The sequence below is a fragment of the Garra rufa genome, chromosome 21 (genome assembly GCF_049309525.1).
Source record: "Garra rufa chromosome 21, GarRuf1.0, whole genome shotgun sequence".
Taxonomy (NCBI): Eukaryota; Metazoa; Chordata; class Actinopteri; order Cypriniformes; family Cyprinidae; genus Garra; species Garra rufa.
Genome location: NC_133381.1, coordinates 13,489,649 through 13,509,128, shown reverse-complemented (window position 1 = coordinate 13,509,128; position 19,480 = coordinate 13,489,649). Strand labels below are relative to the sequence as shown.

Below are 19,480 nucleotides of genomic sequence, written 5' to 3'. Positions count from 1 at the left end.
CATAGCTTCATAAAATTAAGGTTGAACCACTGATATCACATAGACTTTTTTAACAATGTCCTTACTACCTTTGTGGGCCTTGAACATGGTAGTTGCGTTGCTGTCTATGCAAGGTCAGAAAGCTCAGCAAAAATATCTTAATTTGTGTTCTGAAGATGAAAGAAGGTCTTACAGGTTTGGAAGACATTAGTATGAGTAATTAATGACAGAATTTTTAACCCGTCAAGACATGGTTTTGGCTGTATTTGTACAATAAAACCCCAAAAGCTAAGAGGATGTAAACTAGTAACCAGTGTGTTTATAGTGTGACTGTGTGTGTGGTACGTCAAATCCCATCTGGCCGATCCTTGTGGGTCAGGCAATGCGAGGAATTATCTCTATTAGCAGTGATTCCTACATCACAGAGAATTGAGCGCTCTTTAAATAGCCACATGAGCCTTTGGGCTGCTGTGAGAGTCCTCCTCTACTCCGCGAGGTCTCTGGAGGGTCCTGGATCTGTTACAGCATCCATGCTGCTCTGAGAGAGACTGAGTGTGGAGGGTGAATCAACCCTGATGCTATTTTTTGCCTTAAGACGTTAGTAATGTTTTTAGCTTTTTATTTCTTATTACCACCTTCCTCTTTGGCTGTTTTCCTTCTCACAGAATATCAGAATTAGAAAATAATTTGTCAAAAGTTTTTTAATGTTTTTTTTAAAGAAGTCTCTTCTGCTCACCAAGCCTGTGTTTATTTGATCCAACGTAGAGTGAAAACAGTACAATTTTAAAATATATGTACTATTTAAAGTAACTGTTTTCTATTTGAATATATTTTAAAATGTCATTTATTCCTGTGATTTCAAAGCTGAATTTTTAGCATCATTACTCCAGTCACTTCTAGTCCCTCATAAATCATTATAATATTCTGATTTGCTGCTCAAAAAAACATTTTTTTATTAGTATGATGTTGAAAACAGCTGAATATATTTTTCTTCAGTTTTTTGATGAATAGAAAGTTTAGCAGAACTAGAAATAGAAATCTTTTGTAACATTATAAATCTCTTAATCATCACTTTTGATCAATTCAAAGCGTCCTTGTTAAATAAAAATCATTTCTATGCCCCTTTCTAGAGGACAACAGATGTCAACTGTTTTAAATATTGATAATAATAATAAAAATTATATAAAATGTTTCTTGAACAGCAACTCAGCATATTAGAATGATTTCTGAAGAACCATATGACACAAAAAATGTAAGAATCAAATATAAAGCAGTTGTTTTAAATAGTAAAAATATTTCACAATATTACTGCTTTTGCTGTATTTTAAATAAAATAAATGCAGGCTTGGTGAGCAGAAGATACTTTAAAAAAAACATTAAAAAATCTTACTGTTCAAAAACTTTTGACTGGTAAAAGATATTGATGAAATGTGACAGAAAATGATTAGAAGAGGGAACCGGATGGAGTAACCACATGAGAGAGACTAAACTTGTGTTGCCTACATGTGTTGTCTTGTCTCTGAGCTATTTTCTGTCACTTTTAAGTGAATTTTAACTAAAAATATGTATTATGAATATACACTCACAATCAAAAGTTTGGGTCGGCCATATTTTTAATGTTTTAAAAGTCTCTTAAGCTCATCAAGGTTGAGATTTGATCAGAAACACAGTGAAAACAGTAATATTGTGAAATATTATTACAATTTAAAATAACACTTTTTTATTTTAATATATTTAAAAATGTAATTTGTTTCTGTGATGACAAAGCAACATTTTTCAGCATACTCCAGTCTTTAGTGTCACATAATGCTTTAGAAATCATTCTAATATGCTGATTTGGTGCTCAAGAAACATTTCTTAATATAACAATCTTAAAAAAAAGGGTTGTGCTGCTTAATATAAATATACATTTTTGGAAACTGTGATACTTTGATGTAGCCTGGCGAGCCAGACTTACATCAAGATGTTTAGTCTGGAAACTCTCCATAGACGCGGCTTACTCCGAGGGGCGGGATAAACAGTTGTCTCTCAAAATCCCTATGCACGCAATAGGATAGCGCTTCAACCAATCAGACTCCCGTATAGCAACTGACATCGGCCGCTTCGAATGTCCCCCTGGTCGCCTTTGCCAAGTTGCATGGCCTTAAGTCCAAATTTTGTAGCCTCCTTTAACTGGTCCTCTATAAGCGCTATCAATGGTGAAACAACAATCACAAGCGGGTTGTGGCTGAGTCCCATGCGTTTTTCCATCAGCGGAGCTAATTGATATATTAAGCTTTTTCCGTATCCAGTCGGCAAAACTCCAAACACATCTTCCTTTTATAAAAATGACTTAAGTGCCGTTCTTTGCTCGTTTCTTAAAGAAAAACTTAACTCCAAGTCCTCCAGAGTCGCGGCCAAAGCCGATTCGAAAGACCGCTGTTCGACAGCTGCAGCCGCCATTCTTTGTTTTTCAAGTGGCAGCCGTCGCAACTCTGTCGTCATATGTTAAGCCCGCCCCGCCTACTCTATACGCGTTGTGATTGGCCTGACCCAATTTGGGTTTTTGCAGCTAGAAGGTCTATTGAGAGTGTCTAGACCCACCTGGCTGCAAAATAATTTTTGCTGCCGCTAGGGTGCGTCTAGATTTCTAGGCTAACTTTGATGAATAGAAAGTCCAAAATAACAGCATTTCTTTGAAATAAAAGTAATCTCTTTTAATGAATTAATCATAATACTCATACAAACTAGTGTATGAGTTCAGTTTACACTGATGTCAACGGTGATAATCTAACTTAGTAAAAACTTGGCAAAGACAAACTTCTCTAAGGAGGTGTGTTATGCTGAGTCATATAAACTACATTCACACAAGTGCTTTTTTCTCTACAATCTGACTGAGCCTGGCAGAGTCTGCGCATGTGTTGATATTATTTATGTGATTATTATGAAGTATGTAATGAGGAGGTGAAGACGCGCAGCTGTCACACAGAGCAGAGCCAGCGCTGGAGTGAAGCCGCTTGTCAAGTGTTGCTCCTTCATTTCCAGCGCCTATTAAACGCCTCAAACTCAATTTTATTCCTCAGGAAGTTGAGTCCCCCTTTGAGAGACGCTGTTGTGAGGCACGCTAAAATGATTCGGTTTGTCTCAAAGAGTCATTACCGCAATAATAAGGTGCGAAAGACTGTAATCCACAGCTTCTGAATCAAACCAAATCTTTGACTGTTTGGAACCACTTGATGTTTGTTTCTTGTCTCCTCAGAAGTGTTTGAGGCTTACTGCTGGAGCAGTTTTTGCTTCATTGCCCACATTTTGTGCTCTGTCAAGTGGTGCAGTGGGTTTTATATAGAGAGATGTGTATGGAAATACAGGTGGAGGCCACTGCATAAAAGCGCTGTTTAAAAGTTTACATACACTTGATTCTTAATACGGTGTTGTTACCTGAATGATCCACAGCTGTTTTTCTGTTTAGTGATGGTTGTTCATGAGTCCCTTGTTTGTCCTAAACAGTTAAACTGCCTGCTGTTCTTCAGAAAAATCCTTCAGGTCCCACTAATTCTTTGTTTTTTCAGCATTTTTGTGTATTTGAACCCTTTCCAACCATGACTGTATGATTTTAAGATCCATCTTTTCACACTGAGGACAACTGAGGGACTCATTTGCAACTACTACAGAAGGTTCAAACGCTCACTGATGCCCCAGAAGGAAAAAACATGCATTAAGAGCAGGGGTGTGAAACCTTTTTGAATTTGAAGATCAGGGTAAATTGAATTTATTTTGTCTTCTAGGAAACATGTAACTATCTTCTGTAGCCTCTGAAGGCCAGTACTAAATTAAAAAAATATGATATTTAGGCAAAATAAGAAAATGTACACATCTCCATTCTGTTCAAAAGTTTTCACCCCCGGCTCTTAATGCATCGTGTTTCCTTCTGAAGCATCAGTGGGTGTTTGAACCTTCTGTAATAGTTGCATATGAGTCCCTCAGTTGTCCTCGGTGTGAAAAGATGAATCTCAAAATCATACAGTCAAGTTGGAAAGGGTTCAAATACGCAAAAATGCTGTATAACCAAAGAATATGTGAGACCTGAAGGATTTTTCTGAAGAACAGCAGGGGCGCTCATGAACAGCTATCACTAAATAAAAAAACACAGCTGTGGATCATGCAGGTAACAACGGAGTATTAAGAATCAAGTGTATGAAAACTTTTGAACTATGTAATTTTTATAAATTCAACTATTATTTTCTCTCGTGGACTATATGTAAACATATCTGATGTGAAATATCCTATTCAGGTCAGTACTAAATAAACAATAGCATGCATTTTGTATGATCCCTCTTATTTTGGTAAAATTATAAACAGCAGATTCTGAAAGGGGTATGCAAACTTTTGGCTTGAGCTGTACTTGACTGACTTTGAGAAGGCTATTAGTTGTACAACTAGTATAAGTTGTATCTTTCATAACTTTGCACACAAAATATTCTCATATCTTCATAAAATTAAGGTTGAACCACCGAGACTACCTTTCTGAGCCTTGAACGTTTCAGGTGTGTTGCAGGGTCGGAAAGCTCTCGGGTTTTATCAAAAATATCTTAATTTGTGCTCTGAAGATGAACGAAGGTCTTACGGGTTTGGAACGACATTAGAGTGAGAAATTCATTTTTCATTTTTGAGTGAACTATCCACTTGTTTACCAGCAGCCACACAAAAAAGGCTGTGAAGTCGCTCTGCCATCTTTCAGCTTGCGCGACGTCATCCAATCAAACACGACGACTGTGACACTGAAGTCTGACAGTGAAGAATGGCGTTCCAGCGGTTGTCTCCTGCTGCAACACACTCGCGCTCTCTCTTCACTGTCGCCCCTGTCCAACCCACCAGATAACAAATAGAAAAGACGTAATTAATTACCATAATTGAAAGACGGCGTCCCTTTGAGATCAATTGTTTGCGGTGCTGGTGGCTCTTTCTCCCAGTGGTCACTGATTAATGGGATGCAGGACTGTAAATGGCCTCTCAGTAATGCTCTGTGTTGTTATGCATTAGCGGCTTGTAATGGAGGACTTTTTTTCCAGCTCTGCCGCGCTCTGCCTGTCAGACCGCTCGTCCTCTTTAAGGTGACTGTGAGTCGTGTTTCTACACGCCGACAGTGCTCGGCGCTGACAGTACAAAAAGCCTGCGCTGGCTTATCCTCCCGCTGAAAGGGACTTGTGGATAATGATACAGTGTATAATTGATATTATGAACACAGGCACACACACTTTTTTCCTTTTTTTCCCCCTCCTTTTGCGGAAGGCGGTGTCAAGGTGCCGGAACGAGCCGTTCTCCGGGTCTGTTCATGTGTGCGTCGCGGTTGTCAGTATTTAGGTCAAACAGAGGCGTCCTAACAGGAAATCCCGACTGACAAGCGCAGCGGAGGTGAGATATTAAAGAAGACAGCTTGTCTTAGAGTGGATGACATGCTTGCAGATTGAAACAAACACTCCTTTCAGTACCTGACGCTCAGCCCGGGCCTTTAACTGAGCCCTAGAACTACACTCAATCGCTATAGTCACACGTAGCGCTCAATCAGGCCTGACCAGACATCAAAAATGATGCCTACGTAGAGGCTTATGAATGACGTCCATGTTGTGGGATGATTAATGGTATTTGCTTATTTGAAACCACTAATCTAACAGTTAAACTTTAATGTGTCCTAAGCCATCTTCCGTAGGCCAAGGCCTCATTTTTTGAGACCATTTTTTTTTTTTTTTTTTTTGTTATTGCTTTTCTGGTTTTTATTTTGACTAGTAAGCACTAGTAATATTTTCTTCACGAAAATCTACATTCCATGACACAAAAAATGATAGTGGATTTTGGCATCCGCCATGACACTCGCTGTGAGATACATCCCAAGCGGAGTGATACAAATGGTAAAATGGTAGTTCTGGTATCACTAGAATATCGCACTCCTCTCAGCCAATCAGATTTGAGGACCAGAAAGAACTAATGAATAAATAAATAAATAAATATGTTCTGATTTATTTTTTTTTTTTTAATAAAATGTAAATGTAAATTGATGTCCAAAAAAAGAAAAACAATCTATTTTAGATTTTTCATTAACAATTAATTAATATTATATTTATTAAAGCCAAGTATGAATCTCATCAAGTTAGTGTTTTTAAGCATTTTACATTTATTCCAAAACAATATCTCAAGGTAGTAACAATTTAAAAAATATATTTATTTTTGAACGTATGTTCAGCTATTCTTTTTATTAATTAACTTTTAACTTTTTTTTTATTGGATCATCATTAATCAAATATTGGTCACAAACAAAGAGGTTTACTTTAAATTTCACCAAGTAGATTACATGTATTCATACCGCAAAAATACTGATCACTTATTTTAATTTCATTTTTATAAAAAAAAATAAATAATAATAACTATTAATAATTATTAATAAATTTATAACTATTAATAAATAATAAAAAAATTAATTAATTATAAAAACAGTTACGAATGATTTAAACTATTTTTAGCTATTTAATAAATTTTTTAGCAAATTTCTAAATTAATATCCATTTTGTTTTTTGTTTTGTTTATGTATGTTTATATGTGACGATGGACCACAAATAAAAGTCATAAGGGTCAATTTTTTGAAATTGAGATTTATACATAATCTGAAATCTGAATAAATAAGCTTTCCATTGATGTATGGTTTGTTAGGACAATATTTGGCCAAGATACAACTATTTGAAAATCTGTATTCTGAGGGTGCAAAATAAAATATTGAGAAAATCGAATTTAAAGTTGTTCAAATGAAGTTTTTAGCAATGCATATTATTAATCAAAAATTAAGTTTGGATTTATTTACAGTAGGAAATTGACAAAATATCTTCGTGAAAACAAAATCTTTACTTAATATAAAAGAAAAATCAATCATTTTGACCCTTACAATGTATTTTTGGCTATTGCTACAAATATACCTGTGCTACTTAAGATTAGTTTTGTGGTCCAGGGTCACATAGTATGATGACAGGATTCCTAAATTTACTTGTATGTGACCCTGGCTGTGAAAACCCAGCTAAAGTAAGTTTTTTGTCATTTGCTGTTTTCTACATAAAGTCATCCTTTATAAGGCAAGAAACATTCTGTGAAAATGTAGCCTCTATATTGACTGAGTAAGGCCATGTCAAAGATTGAGATCATAGTGAAATCAGTGGTTGAAATCAGCCATACTATTATTTATTGCATCCCTGATGTTAATTCATATTATATTTGCGCATTGTTTTCTATCCTAACTCCCTATAAACCCTCAAAGCTCCTCAGTGTCTTGTGGTGACTGGAGGTTGAAGAATACGTTATGTTCCAGAGAGGCCAGTTAGAGCTGCAGGTAATAAAAGCTTTTGTCATAGACATTGTGTATGTTGTGTTGCAGGGTTGTGGAAGGGAGAGAATGATGATGCCGGAGGGCTGGACCTTCTTATCTCCCTCACAGATCTGCCAATTCAGCCGCACATGTGCCAGCCGCTGAGAGCGGCTCATTAGATTTAGTGCTGCGCTCCGTTAAAAGCCTTTCTCTTTGTCTTGCCCTGTATTGATCAGCGCAGGGCCAAGATTACAACAGGAAGGTTTAAATAAATCTGCTTTTTTAGAGTTAAATCCAATGACATTCGCTTTATATTGTCTCCGTAAAAAAGCAGATGTAATCGGCTCAGCTGCGCAGGACGGAGAACGTGAGTGATATGGATGTGTCGGAGGTTTTTGGTTGGATTTAGAACGAGGGGGAATAATTGGTTGGTCATCCAGAAAAGAGTCATTTGGGGTTAGTCAGTCTAGTTTTTGATGCATTGCAGACTAACTTTTATCTATGCTTCATGTTGATGCGGTTTCCTCAGACCTCATATCTCTTTTGCACAATTTTAACTAGTGGCCAGTTAATATAGAAATAAAAACTGATATAAACAAAACCAAACATCGACGTTACTAAAAGTTTAACTAAAATGAAAACAAAATTGGAAACTATAAAAAGAAAAACTGATTTAAACTAAAATAAACATTGAAGTTACAAAAAGTTTAACCAAAATTAAAAAAGGGAATATATAAAAATAAAAACTGATTCAAACAAAAACAAACATTGAAGTTACTAAAAGTTTAACTAAAATGAAAACAAAATTGGAAAATATAAAAATAAAAACTGATTTGAACTAAAATAAACATTGAAGTTACTAAAAGTTTAACCAAAATTAAAAAAGGGAAAATATAGAAATAAAAACTGATTCAAACAAAACCAAACATAGAAGTTACTAAAAGTTTAACTAAAATGAAAACAAAATTGGAAAATATAAAAATAAAAACTGATTTGAACTAAAATAAACATTGAAGTTACTAAAAGTTTAACCAAAATTAAAAAAGCGAAAATATAGAAATAAAAACTGATTCAAACTAAAACAAACATCGAAGTTACTAAAAGTATAACTAAAATAAAAACAGAATTGAAAAATATAAAAAAAAAAAAAACTGATTCAAACAAAACCAAATGTCGAAGTTACTAAAAGTTTAACTAAAATAAAAACAAAATTGAAAAATATTTAAAAAAACTGATTCAAACTAAAATAAACATCAAAGTTACTAAAAGTTTAATTAAAATAAAAAAAATGGAAAATATAGAAATAAAAACAGATTCAAACAAAACCAAACATCGAACTTACTACAAGTTTAACCAAAATAAAATAAAGGGAAAATATAGAAATAAAAACTGATTCAAACTAAAATAAACATTGAAGTTACTAAAAGTTTAACCAAAATTAAAACAAAACGGAAAAATATAAAAATAAAAGCTGATTCAAACTAAAATAAACATTGAAGTTACTAAAAGTTTAACCAAAATTAAAAAAGGGAAAATATAGAAATAAAAACTGATTCAAACAAAACCAAACATAGAAGTTACTAAAAGTTTAACTAAAATGAAAACAAAATGGGAAAATATAAAAATAAACATCAAAGTTATTAAAAGTTTAAAGGTCCACTGAAGTGCCTTGAAACACGCAGCGTTATTCTATGTGGTGACGTACTTTTAACTGAAACAAAAACGTATCGCCCAGCCCCGCCCACTAATTTTGAATAGCCAATAGCGTTCCATTAATATCTGCTCGGGCCAGAGCCGTTAAGCTCGATAAAGCCGCATTTGTAGCTTATGACAGCCACAGACTAATAAATTACCCCACAGATTCAATATGAAACTCTTGCTAAAATGAAATAGTGATCATAATCATGCTGAGGCTGTGTAGTTTAATACATGCCGTCCGCACATATGAGCGCATATGATCTGCTCCGGGTTATTGCGTCTCTGTGTAGGGGGCGGGACATTACGGACTCTAGAGACAATTTGATTGGACAGAACGTTTGATGAGAAACTGAAGTGCACGGTGATATCATCCAAATCCTTGATTCATATTGGCGGAAGTGACGAGACTATAAGTTTTGAATGCCCATATCTTGTAAACGCGAATTTTGTCTTTGTTTTGCAGCACACTAGCTTATAGATAACCTTAAAGCTAATATATTCATACTTAAAGCCAAAAAACTTTCATTTTGATTTCAGGGGGACTTTACCCAAAATTTAAAAAAGGGAAAATATAGAAATAAAAACTGATTCAAACTAAAACAAAGTTACTAAAAGTATAAAAACAAAATTGAAAAATATAAAAATAAAACAGCTCCACCTGTATAGATCTGCTACGGGTTATTTTATACTATTTGTGCAGCAGCAGTATGTCTTAAATACTCACAGCACTTTATTTCCATATGCTCTGGCAGTAGCAAGTTCCTGTTCTTGCTTGTACAGCAATAACCAACAGCAGCAGCAGCGTAGCAGATCTATTCCGCCAAGACCAAATACATTAAAACTGTCATATCCATTACCATGCTAAACTTTTCAGAGAGTTGTCATGACAGAAATATATATATAAACTCATTCAAAGTAATATTAAACTGATAAAAACAAATTTTTTACTCATCTATCTTGTTTCATTCAGATAAATGGTAAATTATATAAGTAAAAAGTTTTCAAGGAGCATTTTAGGTGCACTACAGTATATTTAGGACAATAAAAAGGGGTTTTTATAGCGATGCAGCAAAAGTTTTACCGACTCTTAAAATAACAATTTTTTTACCCAAGAATCTGAAGACTCTTTTTCCGATTATAAATGAAAAGGTTCCATGGATGTAGCAAGTTCCTAATGGAACCATCATGCCAATAAGTAACCTTTATTTTTAAGCATCTCAGACAAAAAACAGCTTTCATTGTGTGAATTGTCTGTAACACTTCTTTTTTTTCCAAATCCTGAAAGAGAGAAAGTCTTTCAGCCGTTTTTCTATCGCTCTCATCGTTCTGCTCTCCCACAATGACATGATATTCACTCGGCCGGCAGAAGAGGTCCATATGGAGAGTTTTTATTCAGTGTCAAGAGCCCCAGTAGGAGTAATTGCATCGTCCCTTCTGAAAAAATTCAATCTAGTGCGACGCGACAGGCCAGCTGTGTTCAGGTAATGCTCAGGTAGACATCATCCGCTCAGGCCGTCCTCGCAGGTAATAACACGTGCGTACAGACGCGCACAAAGGCACCTTTCTCTTTGTTGCCTGCGTCTTTCTGTCCCCAAAGAGAGCTTCTCTGGCAGGTGATTTCTTTGTGTCCTGTGACACGAACCACATCCTCAAACGAGTTCAAAAGGTAGACGGGAGTCGTCTCACGTTTCCGGCGCAGGCTATTTTTAGCATGCTGTTGAAAGGAGCTGTCCCGTCCCTGATCCTTGTGCCGGCTGAAACATAGCATGCAGCAGACGTGTGAAGCCGCCATCCTTCTAAAGGACCGACTCCAGCATTAAAGGAATCCTGTGCTGAGTCATTCTTACTAGGTGCCCGCATGTTTGTGTGATCGGTGCGCCTGCCCCCCTTCTGCTGAAACTTCAAACACGCGTCAGACACGCATTCATTCGGTGTGTGTACGTGTGTTGGCCGCTGGCAGGAATGCCCCCCTTTTTTCCCCCTCAGCTTCTTTGGTATGCAGTGCTGGTGAAGTTGTCAGAGCCGCCTGGCCCCTCGTCGTCTCCCCGCGGACGGCGCGCTCTGACGCTGCCAGGGAAACGGACTCATCAGTTTGGTGAAATGGGATAGAAAATATGATTTATTCTCTGCATGCACTCACTCCTACCCCAGCGGAAGAAGACAGCGGAGAGGGATCTGGGAAAATCGGAGAAGAGGCATTGAGAGAGGAGGAATTGGAGGATAGACAGGACCTTTATTTGCAGTACTGCAAGCTAATTTTGCACTTCATTGACGCGTTCCTTAATCAATGGCAAATATTTGTTGTCGCGATGGCCTCCCTCCAACGGTTGGGTTTAGCAGAGACTGGTGACCTTATACGCTTCCTGATTCTCTGCCTGTTTCCTCAATAGATTAAATTGATCATTTTGCTTTCACTTTGTTTTCTTCCTGTGAGAGATTGATTTGATTTTTGCCCTGGAATTATGACAGTTTTCATTGTAAATTTACTTTTTTTTTTATTTATGTAATTTCACACATTTAAAAAAGCACACACAGGTGTTCCAAAGTTTAAAATATGTCTGTGTATGTGATCCTGGACCACAAAACCAGTCTTAAGTAGCATGGGTACATTTGTAGCAATAGCCAAAAATACATTGTATGGGTCAAAATTATAAATTTTTCTTTTATGCCAAAAATCATTAGGATATTAAGTAAAGATCATGTTCCATGAAGATATTTTGTAAATTACCTACTGTAAATATATCAAAAAATATTTTTGATTAGTAATATGCACTGCTAAAAACTTTAAGGCGATTTTCTCAATATTTAGATTTTTTTTTAGTTGTATCTTGGCGAAATCCTAACAAATGTATTATTATATAAGATTTTTAAAAATGTTTTTTGAAAGAAGTCTCTTATAGCATTTATTTGAAGCTGCATTTATCCTATCAGAAATACAGTAAACAGTAATATACAATTTTAAAATATTCTGAATATATTTTAAAGTGTAATTTATTTGTGATGAGAAAGAAAGAAAGAAAGAAAAATAAATAAAATTAATATTAGAGCATATTAGAATGATTTCTGAAGAATCAAGTGACACTGAAGATTGGCGAAATTTCAGAAAATTCAGCTTTACCTTGACAGAAATAAATTGCATTTTAAAATATATTAAAATAGATAACAGTTATTTTAGATTGTAATAATATTTTACAATATTGTTTTTTTTATGTATTTTTTAAACAAATAAATGCAGCCTTGGTAAGCTACACTTCCAGTCAAAAGTTTTTGAACAGTAAGAAGTAAGAAGTCTCTTTTGTTCACCAAGCCTGCATTTCTTTGATTAAAAAAATACAGAAAAAATAACAATATTGTGAAATACTTTTACAATCTAAAGAAACTTTTATCTATTTTAATATATTTTAAAATACAATTTCCTGTGATTTCATTCATTACTCTAGTCACATGATCCTTCAGAAATCATTTTAATATTCTGATTTATTGCTAAAAAATTAATTATTATTATTATTATTATTATTATTATGTTGAAAACAGCAGAGTAGAATTTTTTCAGGTTTCTTTTTGATGAATAGAAAGTTCAGAAGAACAGCATTTATCTGAAATAGAAATCTTTTGTTACATTATAAATGTCTTTATTATCACTTTTGATCAATTTAAAGCATCCTTGCTAAATAATTTCTATAATTTCTTTCCCTAAAAAAAAAAATATATATATATATATATTAGTGGTGGGCCGTTATCGGCGTTAACGTGCTGCGTTAACGTGAGACTCTTATCGTGCGATAAAAAAAATATCGCCGTTAATCTATTCTCAAATTTGGGTTGGGAGCTGGGTCTAAACTACGCAAGCTATGATGACTTTCACCTTGATAGTTTAACTCGGATGTATGCCGAAGACTATAGAATATGGTCACGCGTTTAAGTCTCCTCCGCCAAAACACAGACGGGGTCGCGTCGTCCTCCATTCATAAAAACCGAATCTACTATAGCGAAATGCCACGTAAATTCTTAGTTTTTTGGATTCATAAATCAAATGTTGGTCAGTCACTTAATTCAAATCGCGATATGGACTAGTGTATGTGAAAACTGAAATGCAAAAAGACCGTTTTAATATGAATTCGGTATGTTCCGTTTGCCTAGCTGTATGTATGCATTGCGGAGACGAGCTTTTACTACACGCATACTGAAACACACGTGACGCTCCCGCTAATTTTTGGCATTTGCATCTCACATGAACAGATAAACTCAATCTCCCAAACTGCTGTGAGTGTCACTTTTACCGTTTCATTTGAGAAAACTAGCATCATATCATACTGTATGACACAGAAACTTCACGGCAACCTGTCAAAATAAAAGTACGGTGTAACATGAACGTAGAAGTAGTGGAAACGTAGGGGAAACACTGGCTACCATAGATATACATATGTAGATGTATATTTTTATCACACTGTAAAACAATAATACTATTTTTTTTATTACAGTAAGGGCTAAATTTAGGGTTGGGTAGGTGTTGACGTTAAAAAAACACAATCTAATAGGTAGAAAAAATAATTTCATTGTTAGTTAGTTAGTTAGTTAGTTAGTTAGTAAACAGTACATCTTATTGAACATAATTTATTTTCATCAACAAATAATCATAGAACAGCTTTATGAGCTTTATGATCCATTCTCAAAGACTTACTTTTAGTCATTATTTGGGTAGCACACATATTCTGAATGCCTTCAGCAGAATTCAAATTAGCCATTTTAATCTAGATTAATCTAGATTAATTCCAAGATTTAATCTAGATTAATCTAGATTAAAAAAATTAATCTATGCCCACCCCTAATATATATATATATGTATATATATATATATATATGTGTGTATATGTATATATGTATATATAAGCTCAAGCTTTTGAATGGTATAGTGTATAATATTACAAAAACTTTTTTCAGATAAATGCTGCTTGGATCTTTCTATTTAATTTTTGCACAGGCAGAACATGAGTTTTTAAGTGCATATAGAGTTTTTACCTGATTTTGTTTAGCCTTTATCAAAACAGAAACAATATGAGATATCACACATTTTTCATATTGCGTGTATACAATCAGATAAGGGCGCAAAGCAATGACCTATAAAGCTATTCGCTTCACCTTTAAATAGCCTCACCCACTTTCTCTTTCCCCGTGTCAAGTTCACTTTGGTCCACACAACTCCTTTTAATCTGCCTTTTGCATACCCTTCGCGTGGCGCCCTGCCTTGGGGATATTCGTCTGCGTCTTCCCTCCAAGGGCACTGTTGATGAGCTTTTCATCCGCCGCATCCTAAAGTGTTTATTAGCATACTAAAACTCCTCTCGCTGTCTATGCATGCCCAATCAGGCCTTTAGGGGTCCTCTGCCATCCCAGGATGCATTGCTTTTAGTTTAGTGATTATTATTGTGAGCTTTGGGTAACTTAGAGATCTGACTGTCTGACCTTTCTGCATACTTTACACACTTCAGTGAATATTGATAGGTTTTGGGCACAAAGTACAGGGGTTAATCTGTCAATTTAGAAGTTACAGTAGGTGAAGTTCACCAGGTGATAGTTCAACCAAAAATGACAAAACAGTTGACGGTAGCCATTGACCTCCATTGTATGGTAAAAAATACTGTCCCTTTAAGAATAAACATAAATATATGTTTTTTCCCCCGTTTTTCCTGTTTTTTTTTTTTTTTTACTACTCAGCTGTAGTTCAACCAAAAATGACAAAACAGTTGACGGTAGCCATTGACCTCCATTGTATGGTAAAAAATACTGTCCCTTTAAGAATAAACATAAATATATGTTTTTTTCCCCGTTTTTCCGGGGTTTTTTTACTACTCAGCTGTAGTTCAACCAAAAATAACAAAACAGTTGACGGTAGCCATTGACCTCCATTGTATGGTGAAAAATACTGTCCCTTTAAGAATAAGCTTCAATATATGTTTTTTTCCCTGTTTTTCCTTTTTTTTTTTTTTTTTTACTACTCAGCTGTAGTTCAACCAAAAATGACAAAACAGTTGACGGTAACCATTGATCTCCATTGTATTGTAAATAATACTGTCCCTTTAAGAATAAACATAAGTATATGTTTTTCCCCGTTTTTCCCGTTTCTTTTTGTTTTTTGTTTTTTTACTACTCAGCTGTAGTTCAACCAAAAATGACTAAACAGTTGACGGTAGCCATTGACCTCCATTGTACGGTAAAAAATACTGCCCCTTTAAGAATAAACATAAATATATGGTTTTTTTTTTCATGTTTGTCCTGTTTTTTTGTTTTGTTTTTGTTTTTGTTTTTTTACTACTCAGCTGTAGTTCAACCAAAAATTACAAAACAGTTAGCCATTGACTTCCATTGTATGGTAAAAAATGCTATTGAAGTCAACTGTTTGGTTATCAGCATTCTTCAAATTGTTATTTACTGTGTTCTACAGGAGAAAGAAACTCATACTGGTTTGAAACAAGCTGAAGTTTGATTAAATGACAGAATTTTTCAGTTTTGGGTGAACTATTCCTTTAAGAATAAACATAAATATATGTTTTTTTCCCTGTTTTTCCCAGTTTTTTTTTTTTTTTTTTTTTTTTTTTTTGTAGTTCAACCAAAAATTACAAAAGAGTTGACGGTAGCCATTGACTTCCATTGTATGGTAAAAATACAAGTAAATGACAGAATTTTTTAGTTTTGGGTAAACTATCCCTTTAAGAATGAACATAAATATGTTTTTTTTTTCCTGTTAAACAGCATAAATGAACAAACTTGCTAATTTTTCATTAACTAATGATCTACAATCTTTGTTTTAATATGCCACCAGTATTGACTAAGGCACGTGTCTGTTCTCATAAGAGCTCTTGTGGTGTTTGGTCATTCATACGGCTCAGAGCAGCGGCTCTTGTGTCTGAGTCACACCACATTGTGATTGTTTTACATTTTGGGTGACATAATGGATTTAGATCACCACTTTTGTGAGCTACACAGTCATGAAAAGCAATTTACGATGAATCACAACCATTCACAGCGGCTTTATAAACTCCTAGCCATGTGCGTGCATCGTATACGTGCATGTTTATCGTGTATCCTGCCACAGAATATACATGCAAAAATGTCCTATGCATCACCACACTCAAAAATAGGTGCATTTGCATTTCCAGAAGAAAATACCAGAGCTTGCGAGGCAGCAAATAAATAGAAATAAATGCTGTTCTGTGAATACTATATGAAAATAAATGCAAAATGAAACTATTAAGCTAAACATTTCATTAATTCCGATTACTGGGGTAAACTGTAAGTGGACACCAGCCAGGGGAGTATGAATAGATGCTTAATTTATTCTCTGTGCTTCAGACTGACATTTCTTCATCCTACTTCACATTGGCTCTCTGCATTATAACACAGCTGAGGGGAGATGCTTATCGCAACTTATCTTCAAAGAGCGAGAGTGGGTGGAATAATTGCATCGGGGGTTGTTTTATAATAAATACTTTCTCATCTGTTGGGGCCACGGCATCTTCGGGAAGATGTTTTACGTAATCTTAAATGGGCTCCGTATTTGTCTGCATAGAAATGGACATGCACTATATGGTATATGTTGTATTTCTGCCATTTTTTGTTAATAATTCATTATGTAGAATGTGCAAAATTTTTATTATTTTACAAAAATAAGAGACATCATACAAAATGCATGTTATTTTTTATTTAGTACTGACCTGAATAAGATATTTCACACAAAAGATATTTACATATAGTCCACAAGAGAAAATAGTAGTTGAATTTATAAAAAAAGACCCTGTTCAAAAGTTTACATACACTTGATTCTTAATACTGTGTTGTTACCTGAATGAGCCACAGCTGTGGTTTTTTTTTTTTTTTTGTGATAGTTGTTCATGAGTCCCTTGTTTGTCCTGAACAACTGCAACTATTACAAAAGGTTTAAACACTGACTGATGCTTTAGAAGGAAACATGATGCATTAAGAGCCAAGGGTGAAAACTTTTGAACAGAACATATCATAGATTTTTTTTAATTTAGTACTGTCATTCAGACGTTACAGAAGATACTTACATGTTTCCCAGAAGACAAAACAAGTAGATTTTTCCTTGATTTTCAAATTTAGGTAAAATCTCCATTCTGTTCAAAAGTTTTCCCCCACTAGCTTTTAATGCATTGTGTGTTCTTATCAAGCATCAGTGAGCTTTTCAACCTTCTGTAATAGTTGCATATGAGTCCCTCAGTTGTTCTCAGTGTGAAAATATGGATCTCAAAATCATACAGTCATTGTTGGAAATGATTTAAATACACAAAAATGCTGAAAAACCAAATAATTCATGGTACCTAAAGGATTTTTCTGAAGAACTGTGGGCAGTTTAACTGTTTAGGACAAACATAGGACTCATGAACAAAAAACTAAAAATAAATAAAAAATGGGGTCATTTTTATAAATTCAACTATTATTTTCTCTTGTGTACTGTATGTAAATGTCTTTTATGTGAAATATCTTGTTCAAGTCAGTACTAAATAAAAAATAACATGCATTTTGTACATTTTTGTTAACATTTTGCAAATTCTGCAAGGTGTATGTAAACTTTTGACTTCAACTGTATATTTGTTTTTAGTATTTATACTAAAGTATAAAGAGTATAAGAGTAACACTAAGCTAATCAAATTGTAGTTATTAACATTTTTACGTTCATATGATGTTTAAGTCATTATATAAAAACATTTTGTAAAGCTTAAAGTGTGCATTTTTATACTAACATTTAATACTTCCTCTAGTTCTAGTCTAGTCTTTTTTATTTTTACATTGTGCAATATGTGACCCTGGACCACAAAACCAGTCATAAGGTTAAATTTTACAAAACTGAGATATATACATCATATGGAAGCTCAGTAAATAAGCTTTCTATTGATGTATGGTTTGTTAGGATAGGACTTTCTTTGGCCGAGATACATCTATTTGAAAATCTGGAATCTAAGGGTGCAAAAAATCAAAATACTGAGAAAATCACCTTTAAAGTCGTCCAAATTAAGTTCTTAACAATGCATATTACTAATCAAAAATTACATTTGGATAGGTTTACAGTAGGAATTTTACAAAAAATCTTCATGGAACATGATCTTTACTTAATTTCCTAATGATTTTTGACATAAAAGAAAAATCGTTAATTTTGACCCATACTATGTATTTTTGGCTATTGCTACAAATACAGTATACCCCAGCGACTTAAGACTGGTTTTGTGGTCCAGGGTCACATATAGATTTAAACAAAACAAAATAGTATTTTAATGCCTCTATCTAGCTTTCTATCTATGAGAGGAGTTGGGTGACCACTAAATGTGCATGTGTGGTGTGTGTGGTTAACCTAGTTTTTATATCTCGATTTCTTTGCTTTCCTCTCCTTTCTCTTTCCTTTTCCTCAGATCTCCCGGAATCTAGGCAAGATATACAGCGAGATGATATTCGTCAACGGATTCGTGCACTGCGATCCTCACCCTGGCAACGTGCTGGTGCGAAAGTGTCCTGAAAGCAATAAGACGGAAATTGTGTTACTCGATCACGGCCTGTATCAGGTAAGACATCGGCTGAGGCCGCCACAGACTCGACATAGAAGCAAATTCATCACATATTACACCCCATTATTCACCCGCTGGCTCCCAGGTCAGCTGCGCACTCAGGCCTATATGTGCCGCAGCAGACTAAAAGCATTTCATTTAAGTGGCCCTGAAGCTCTAGCGTGTTTTAAGAAGTGCACATTTCCACCTCCCTCTTATTACAAGCAGATATGCAAACACACCGATACACGCTTTCCTGCAGTTCACTGAACTTCTGTATTCCCAGAAGATGTGGCGGCTCTAAATAAATCCATGGAGATAATGTGGTGATAAATATGAGAAAGCCATTCTAGCAATGACATTTAGTTCGTTTCTTGGTCCAAAACGCTAATTCATGGCATGTCATTTTAAGTTTGCTGAAAGCCATTGGTTGTGTCTGAGCTGATTAATTGGAGAGGCAAAATGGTGTAGTGCTAGTGGTATTCCAGTGAATTCTGTTTGTCTCATTGAGGGATTTGCTGGCCTTTTATTTAACCCGAAGCAGTTAATGAGGCCCATAAGAATTCATATTAGCAACTATCAAGTAATCTCATCTGTCTTTTTGTAATACTAACAACATCATGAAACACAAGTTTACATTTACACAGCCATCTAAGACTCTTGATAGCTCACAGTATTTTGTCTTTGTCTTTTATGTTAAACCATTCATGAGTACCAAGTACACAACCATTCAAAAGTTTAGGGGTAAGATTTTTTAGTAATAAATTGATACTTATTTTCAACGAGGATGCATTAAATTGATCAAAAGTGACGGTAAGGACTTTTATAATGTTACAAAAGATTTCTATTTTTAAATAAATTCTGTTATTTTGAAATGTTATTTATCAAAGAGTCCTAAAAAAGTATTTTTTTCATTTAAATTGTA

The 19,480-nt window shown here is 34.7% G+C and overlaps 1 protein-coding gene across 1 annotated transcript in view; it reads left to right on the top strand.

The window, feature by feature from the left end:
* The window catches only part of adck1 (aarF domain containing kinase 1), a 107,103-nt gene that overhangs the window by 52,465 nt on the left and 35,158 nt on the right, over window positions 1-19,480 (top strand). The window contains exon 5 of the mRNA XM_073827393.1: window positions 18,424-18,573. Within this exon, the coding sequence (XP_073683494.1) occupies window positions 18,424-18,573 (150 nt within the window). The remainder of the gene's footprint in view (window positions 1-18,423; window positions 18,574-19,480) is intronic.